General features: G+C 34.6%; 1 protein-coding gene across 2 annotated transcripts in view; it reads right to left on the bottom strand.

Moving 5' to 3' along the window:
- The window catches only part of RPAP3 (RNA polymerase II associated protein 3), a 33244-nt gene that overhangs the window by 13529 nt on the left and 10850 nt on the right, over positions 1–8865 (bottom strand). For both annotated transcript variants that reach the window (XM_008592443.1, XM_008592444.1), the window contains exons 6-9: positions 3493–3614; positions 2688–2758; positions 1753–1878; positions 659–786 (exon numbers count right to left, since the gene is read on the bottom strand). In XM_008592443.1, the coding sequence (XP_008590665.1) occupies positions 659–786; positions 1753–1878; positions 2688–2758; positions 3493–3614 (447 nt within the window). The remainder of the gene's footprint in view (positions 1–658; positions 787–1752; positions 1879–2687; positions 2759–3492; positions 3615–8865) is intronic.

Here is an 8865-nt window from a genome sequence, read left to right on the forward strand (position 1 = left end):
GGTGCGGGCGCGACACTGAGGGTTGCGATCCGTTGTCGGTCACGAAAAAAGACAAAAAGGAAAAAAAAAAAAAACCACTTCCAGATAAGACTATGCCCAAAGGGTTCTATGGTTAAAAATAATTTTTAAGCCAACGATCCAGAATAACACACATAAGCAACTACAGAAGTGTTAAACTGTATAATGACCAACTATTAAAAGTAGGAAAATATTGGGCCGGCCCAGTGGTGCACTCGGTAGAGTGCGGCGCTTGGGAGTGTGGCGGTGCTCCTGCCGAGGGTTCAGATCCCATATAGAGACCGGTCCACTCACTAGTTGAGCACGGTGCGAGTGCGACACCGAGGGTTGCGATCCCGTTGCCGGTCGCGGTACGGGTGTGACACCGAGGGTTGTGATCCCGTTACCGGTCACGAAAAAAGACAAAAAGGGAAAAAAAAAAAAGTAGGAAAATATTAACAAGAATATTTACTAAACATGTACTATGTGCCTGGTACTATGCCACACATACATGTACATACACACACTAACTTTTTTTTCCCTCTCATTTAACTTTAATGCTCAAGAGTAAATAAACTAAATTTTAATTTACTGGTTAGCTAATATGCCAATTTATGGTAAATTTTCACCCTAAAAGCTTTCAAATGTAACCAGTACTTACTTCTGAATCTTCAGATAGGCCATTGCTCTGTTAGCTGGAAGAAGGGCATTAGCGCCATCTGCTGCTATTCCTCTAGTATAGCATTCAATTGCTCTTTCATACTTCCCCTCTTTGAAAAATCCATTCCCCTATTATTTTGGAGAGAAGTATGGAGAAGAATCAAGAAATATTCAACTGAATTCAAATCTTAAGAAACACTACAAGCATATTCATCAGTATTATACCAGTAATTAAAATATATTTTAATTGTTAAAAATCTAGTCCATGTTTTAAAATCTGTTTGGGTTGGTTTTTATAGTGATTTTATTCCCTTTTCAAAACTATAAAGGAAAAATATGTATGCTACTATATTATATTACTTTACAGCATTCACGATTATTCTACTAACTAAATATTATACAAAGCTTAAATTTAAAAACACATTTTAATAAAGGCCCAAATAATATACTAAGTCTTTAGTACATTAGAAGCTGTACAAAATAATTTGTAACTCGAATAATTTTTGTGAAAGAATACAGTGGCGAAACTGTATAACCCACTCTTCAGTAACATTAATAAGCCTAAATATAGGATAAATTGAATTGTATTGAAATGTGTATGCCAGATTTCATTGTAACATTTATTTATAATCAGTCAGACATATCACAACCAGTAATGATTCCACACGTATTTAGGGGTTCATGAAAGGCTAAAAATATAAAAATTAAATCTCAACTCAGGATTTTAAAGGAATTTCAATCAGAAATGGTGCAGTGTGAATTAATTTTAAAAAATACATTATAAGAATGAAATGTAATTTATTTCTATGTTAAATTTATAACCATCTGTATGTAATATATGTTGAAACACTTGAAAGTAGTTTGTTCCCTAAACAAACATTTCTATAATTATGTTTTCTAAAAATTTATGTATTGTCATCAATTACTCAAATTTTGAATTAGTAGGCTCCAGAGGTTTTAATGTATTTAATTCCAGCTCCTACTAAAGAGAATTTTAATATTAGAGAAGACAGAAACCTAACTGACATACACAAAACTACAAGTAATACACTCAGCAAAACATATACATTATATGTTGGAATCCCTTTGGATTACCAGATCTTTCTCTGAAATAGCCTGCTGCTTATTCTGTTGTTCTTCAATTTGTTTTTTCTCTCCTTCAGTTGGCTTAATCAATATGTCATCTTCCTTTGGGTATGAGTTTTCTTTGGATGTTAAAGCCTAGGAGACATAGCAGTCAACTAAAATAAAACAAGTAATGCAAATGCATACATATTTGCTTTTAAATGTAAATTACTCAAATATATGAGAACTTCTGCCACATTTCAAATTAATACTTGAAATAACATTTTCTACTCTAAATCTTTCTATTAAAGTAGAAAGCAAAAAAGTATATAATAAATTTAATGTGCTTCTTATTCTAATTAAAATTAGTATCCACTATAGGTAGTTCTTCATCTATTTACTCAACAAATATTTACTAAATTTGTACATAGGCTAAGCAGTATACTAGGAGTTATTTTCAAACATAAAACAGTTAATTAAGGCCGCATCACCAAATTTAATATTCATAGTCATTATCTGACCTAAGACAAAATACAAAAATATAAAATACAGTTCACAATTCTAATCAATTTGATATCTTTACCAACAGATTTTATGTGCAATATGTAATGGTAATATTTAAAAGCACATTGTCCCCAATCATTGTCACTTTTTTCTCAATGTTTAAATGACTGCAAAACAATTATAACTATGATTCCAAGGCAAAGTGAAAGAAATACACAACTGCTCTGTATCATTAGACAAGTAATTTCATATTTAAGTAATAACTATTTTTTTTAATGTTAGTATTGTTTTCGCTAAGATACAAACTAAAAATAAAGCAAGTTAAAAGTACAAAATCAAAGAAACATGCAAAACATTTTTTTAAAGTTAAGAAGTCTACAGTACAAATTCTATGAGAAAAGGTTTACTTCATCACAAAAAGATCATGAGCAATGCACTTAATTTAAATAACCATAGTTTACCTGGTTAACTTTCCTGAGTTCATTGGATGCTTCAAAATTATTTGGTTCCAGTTCTAATACTTTTTCATAATCTAAGTAAAATAGAAGATCAAGCATTTTTGAAAGATAGATGATATCTAAAAGCCTATGAAAAACTATAATCATTTGCTGCATGTGACATATAGGCAACTATCCTATAGCAAAATAAAGGAGGATCTAAGAAATACTAACATTAGGCTACTCGACTTTCCCCGTTCTCCCCCAGAGCAAACAAAATCCTGATAGAATCCTATGACAAACCATTTTTTTCCCCCAGCCACAAGAAGGATACTTGCTATCATAAGTTGTACATCATAAAACCAAGATGCAACAAAATCCAATCAGGTATCAGCTTTATTCAGATTAGTGATTTATACCACACAAACCCATTTTATGGAATAATAAAAGGCTTAGAACTTACAAATAAACGTAATAATTTTAAGAGCTTTACATATAATACCTCTTGCCTCACAAAGCTTCACAAAAGCCAACAAGATGTTTTAATCCCTATTTTACAGATGAAAAACTTAAAATCAGAGAAGATACTGGTCACACACAGCTAATATACAGTGGAATGAGAATTTGAACCAAAGTCTGACTGGTAGCAAATAATGCATTCCTTCCCAAAACATCAAGATAACTTTTAAATTGCTAAACTGAGCTCTGTTCAAATATAGAAAGCTTTCTGAAGGTAGTGACTGTGATTACTTAGTATTCTTTGCATATTTTCTGTTAGAAAAAACTGTTAAAGAATTTTCAGAGAATGATGACATGGAAAATATAATACCTTTTTTGGCATCTTCTAATTTCCTCAAGGCAAATCGAGCAGCACCTCGTCTGGCATAAGCCTTTGTATAATTTCTATTCAAGGCAATTGCTAAATTACAATCAGACTCAGCAACAGCAAATCTGCAATTTAAAAAAGTTAAAATAAATATATAAAAATGATTTATTAAACCAAAACTTCAAAATTTGCTTCTGAAATCCCTGAAAAAAGATATTTACTTCTCACCATAAAGCATGTTATGCACCTTCTCTTATTTAATTAAGCCTACTAAAAGCAATAATTCTTAATGCAACAACAAAAGACCCTGAATAGCCAAAGCAATCCTGAGCAAAAAAAATGAATAAATAAAGTCAGAGGCATAACACTACCTGGCTTCAATTATATTACAAAGCTATTGTAACCAAAACAGCATGGTACTGGAATAAAAAAAGACACTCGAACCAATGGAACAGAACAGAAAACCTAGGAATTGACCCATATACTTACAGCCAACTGATTTCTGACAAAGACTGCAAGAACATACATTGGGGAAAAGACTGCCTCTTGAATAAATGGTGCTAGGAAAATCCATATGCAGAAGAATGAAACTGGACCCGGACCTCTCACCATATTACAAAATCAAGTCAAAATGGATTAAAGAATTAAATATAAGACCTGAAACCATAAAATTACTAAAAGAAAACATAGGGGGAAGACTTCAGGAAGTAGAACTGAGCAAAGGCTTAAGAATCCAAAAGCACAAGCAACAAAAGAAAAAATAAACAAATGGGATTATATCAAACTAAAAAGCTTCTGCACAGCAAAGGAAACAATCAACAGAGCAGAAAGACAACCTATGGTATGGGAGAAAATATTTTCAAACTATACGTCCAACAAGGGATTAATATCCAGAATATGTAAGGAACACAAAAAACTACACAATAAAAAGACAAATAATTCAATTAAAAAATAGGCAAAGGAGATGAACAGATATTTTTCAAAGGAAGATACACGAACAGCCAACAGATACATGAAAAAAATGCTCAACATCAGTAATCATCAGAGAAATGCAAATCAAAACCACACTGAGATATCATCTCACCACAGTTAGATTAGCCACTATTAAAAAGACGGAGAACAGCAAATGCTGGCAAGGATGTGAGGAAAGGGAACTCTTCTACACTGTCAGTAGGACTGTTAAATTACTACAATCATTACGGAACACAGCATGGACATTTCTCAAACAACTACAGACAGAACTACCATATGATTCAGCAATCCCACTATTGGGTATATCCAAAGGAATGGAAATCATCATGTCAAAGGGATGCCTGCACTCCCATGTTCATCACAGCTCTATTTACAATAGCTAAACTATGGAACCAACCTAAATGTCCATCAACAGACAACTGCATAAGGAAAATGTGGCATACATATACACAATGGAATACTAGTCAGCCATAAAAAAGAATGAAATTCTGCCATTCGCAGCAACATGGATGAGCTTGGAGAAAATTATGTTAAGTGAAATAAGCCAGACACAGAAAGAAAAATAACACATGTTCTCACTCATAACTAGGTGCCAAAAAAGGAAGGAAGAGGGAGAGAGAGAGAGAGGGAAAGGGAGGGAGGGAGGGAGGGGGAGGGAGAGAGATGGAGGGAGAGGGAAAGAACGAACCACAATTATACATTGAACTTTTGTAATTATGAATATGCCAATTAAAAAATTAATTAAAAATTTAAAAAATTCTTAATGGTGAAACATTAGTAGCATTCCCTTTAGTACAAGGAACAAGAATGCCCAGTATCACACTTTATTTTCCTCAGTATTATACTAGAGGTCCTTGCTGATGCAGTTCCACATGAAAGACAAGGTAAAAAGACTGGAAACAAAGAAACCAAACTGACATTATTCTCAGATGACATGAGGGTCTACACAGAAAACTCAAAACAATCTAGAAACATTGATAGAAATAAAAATTTAGCAAGGTGGCTGCTTTACTATAAACCGACAACAAAAAACACACACAAAAATCTAACAGACGTACAAGACACAGATGCAGAAAGTTGTTAACACTGTCTTCAAAGACATTGTGGGGAAAAGAGAATAATTTAGTTGGGCATCCTCGACATTTCTTGTAAACAAATTGTGTGTGGCCGGAGTTGGTGTGCATGTGCACCTATGTATCTTTCTAGTTAACTGCTATTGTGTGTTCTGCAGTTTGAAGCAGGCTGGCCACAAGAGAGCTCGTCTAAAAACAGAGCATGTTTACTCTGCTGGCAGTTGCTCAGTTTTCAGTTTTTCTTTGGACTTTGCCCATAGCAGTTGAGTTTCTGAGTTTCTCCTTTGTACTGCCTAGCTCCTAGATGTGTGTGTGCTGAATAAAAACTGTTCCTACTTCAACCAAGGCTCCAGGGACCTTTCTGCCAGTTACCTAGCTCATACACCTGCGTGTGAAGGGTTTGTGAATGGGCTGGAGGGGTCTGTGAGTACCAGACCCTAGCCCTAGAGCTCTACAGACATTAATGAAGACTTAAGTGGAGATATCTTACATTCATCTAATAAGACACAAAAACATAACGATATACTTCTCTCCAAACTGATCTACAAATCCAATGCAATTCTAATTAAAATACCAACAGGATGTTTGAAGTAATTTGAGATGATTCTAAAATTTATACTGATGAACCAAAATCCAAGAATATCCAAGACATTCCTGAAGAATAATAAGGTAGGAGAATATGCTCTACACCAAATATCAAGACATTATAATCATAATGCCATAGTAATTACAGTGTGGAATGAACGCGGGGATAGGAGTAGACCAGTGTAACAAACAGAGAGATGAGAAAACGATCCACACAAACTTGACATACGGCAATGATGACACTGCAGATCCATGGGGAAAGCATGGCTACTCCATAAACATGGCTGGAACAATTGGGATGTTCACATGGAAATATATGAAACTGCGGGGCCGGCCCGGTGGCGCACTGGATAGTGCGCCGCTTGGGAAGCGCGGCGGCGCTCCCGTCCGAGGGTTCGGATCCCACATACAGACCGGCTCCCGCTCACTGGCTGAGCGAGGCGCGGGAGCAACACCGAGGCTTGCGATCCCGTTGCCGGTCCCCGGTCCGGTACGGGGGCAACACTGAGGGTTGCGATCCGTTCGCGGACACAGAAAAAAGACAAAAGACAAAAAAAAGAAGAAATATATGAAACTGCGGGGCCGGCCCGGTGGCGCACTGGATAGTGCGCCGCTTGGGAAGCGCGGCGGCGCTCCCGTCCGAGGGTTCGGATCCCACATACAGACCGGCTCCCGCTCACTGGCTGAGCGAGGCGCGGGAGCAACACCGAGGCTTGCGATCCCGTTGCCGGTCCCCGGTCCGGTACGGGGGCAACACTGAGGGTTGCGATCCGTTCGCGGACACAGAAAAAAGACAAAAGACAAAAAAAAAAAGAAATATATGAAACTGCAATCCTACCCTCAGTATATGTGAAAAGACCTAAATGTGAAAGTAAAACGTAGAACATTTTTAGAAGAAAATATAGGAGACTATTACGAGCACCAAAAGGAAACTATTTTTTTAACCAATCATTTTTTAAGTGCTAATCCTTTATAAAAAATCAATAAATTGAAATATATTAAAATTAAGAATTACTGCTCATCAAGATTCCACAAAGAAAAGAAGATAAGCTACAAATTGGGAGAAGATAGTTATTATGAATAAACGCAAAAGGATTACTATTTAAAAGAACTCTTAAAAAATCAATAGAAAAACAGGAAAAAAAAAAGCAATAAACATAAAAAGATGCTCAACTTCATTATTAATTAGGAAATGCAAATAAAGACTATAAAATACCATTTCATATCAACTAGACTGAAAACAATTAAGAAGCCTAATTACATCAGTGTTGGTAGGGTATGGAACAGGCATTCTAATACACTGCTAATGGGAACGTAAACCTGCACAACTACCTTTGTAACAACTGGTCATTGCCACGTAAAGCTGAACATCTCCACACCTTATGTCCCAATACCAAAAAAACACATACAAAAATGTTCATAGCATCACTGTTTAATAAAAAAGGAAAGGACAGAGAGCGGAAAGTAGGGAGAAAGAAGGAAGGAAGAAAGGAGGGAGGAAAGAAAGGAACAAAGGGACCAACCAACAATGCAGCAACAGAAGAGTGGACAAATAATAGTTTACTCCTAAAAAGCAACTGTATATAACAGTGAAAATGAGAGACCTACAGCTATATGCAAAACAAGAATGAATCATAGAAATATAATTATTTCTATTATTTAGAGAAATAGGCAAGGCACAGAAGACTACACAGAGTATGATATACTTTTAAAGTTCAAAAATAAGCAAAGTTATACAATACATTATTTAGAAATACATACATGATATATAATAAACTTTTTCTTTAATCAAAAGGATGATAAATATACAATTCAAGGTAGTGGTTAACTGGGAGGGGACAAGAGACAGGAAAAGGAGCATCAAGGTAGCTTCAAAAATAATAGTAATGTTCTGGTTCTTAAGTTGGGGGGTAGATTTATTTTAAATTATTCTTCATAAATTACATATATATTATAGATATCAAATATTACAAAATGTGAATATTACCCTAATTTGTGAGGATATTAATATCATAAGTTTCAAAGACCCAAAAATATGCCATTTAAGTAGTAAAAACTCAGGACACCAATATAATTTATATTTCCAAATAACTAAAGGAACAAGAATGTTTTCCTTGATGGTATTTGTCTTTTTAAAAATTCTTACGATAGATCAGTTACCTATGTATGATAAGACAATAACATATTTATGTTCCTCAACATTAGTATTTAAATAGTCCATATACTTAAAGATAAACAAATGTTTGAAACATATTTTAAGTTTACCATAATGATAGTTCTCTAGATTAAACAGTAGATAAATGGTTTTTCAAAATAATAAAGGGAAATTAATTTCTAAAAATTTTTATCCAACTAATTTTTTTTTCTTTTCTGAATTTGGTAAAGAACATCATTACTCAGTTTTTAGAGAAGGAACACCTCAGTTAAATGAGCAATGGGAGCACGGTTTAAGTACCTGAATGTTTATAATGGCTTAAATAACTCAACAAAAGGGAGTAAGCTATAAGAATTAATAGTTAAAAAGAAATGCAATACAATTTCAATCTGTCTCACACACTTTATTATAAAAGTTTTTTTTTTTTTTTTTTAAATCAGTCCTTCTGAACGATAAATGCTGGTGAGGTTGCGGAGAAAAAGGAATTCTCATACATTGTTGGTGGGACTGCAAAATGGTGCAGCCTCTATGGAAAATGGTATGGAGGTTCCTCAAACAATTGCAGATAGATCTACCATATGACCCAGCTAT

The sequence above is a fragment of the Galeopterus variegatus genome, unplaced genomic scaffold (genome assembly GCF_000696425.1).
Source record: "Galeopterus variegatus unplaced genomic scaffold, G_variegatus-3.0.2 Scaffold7932, whole genome shotgun sequence".
Taxonomy (NCBI): Eukaryota; Metazoa; Chordata; class Mammalia; order Dermoptera; family Cynocephalidae; genus Galeopterus; species Galeopterus variegatus.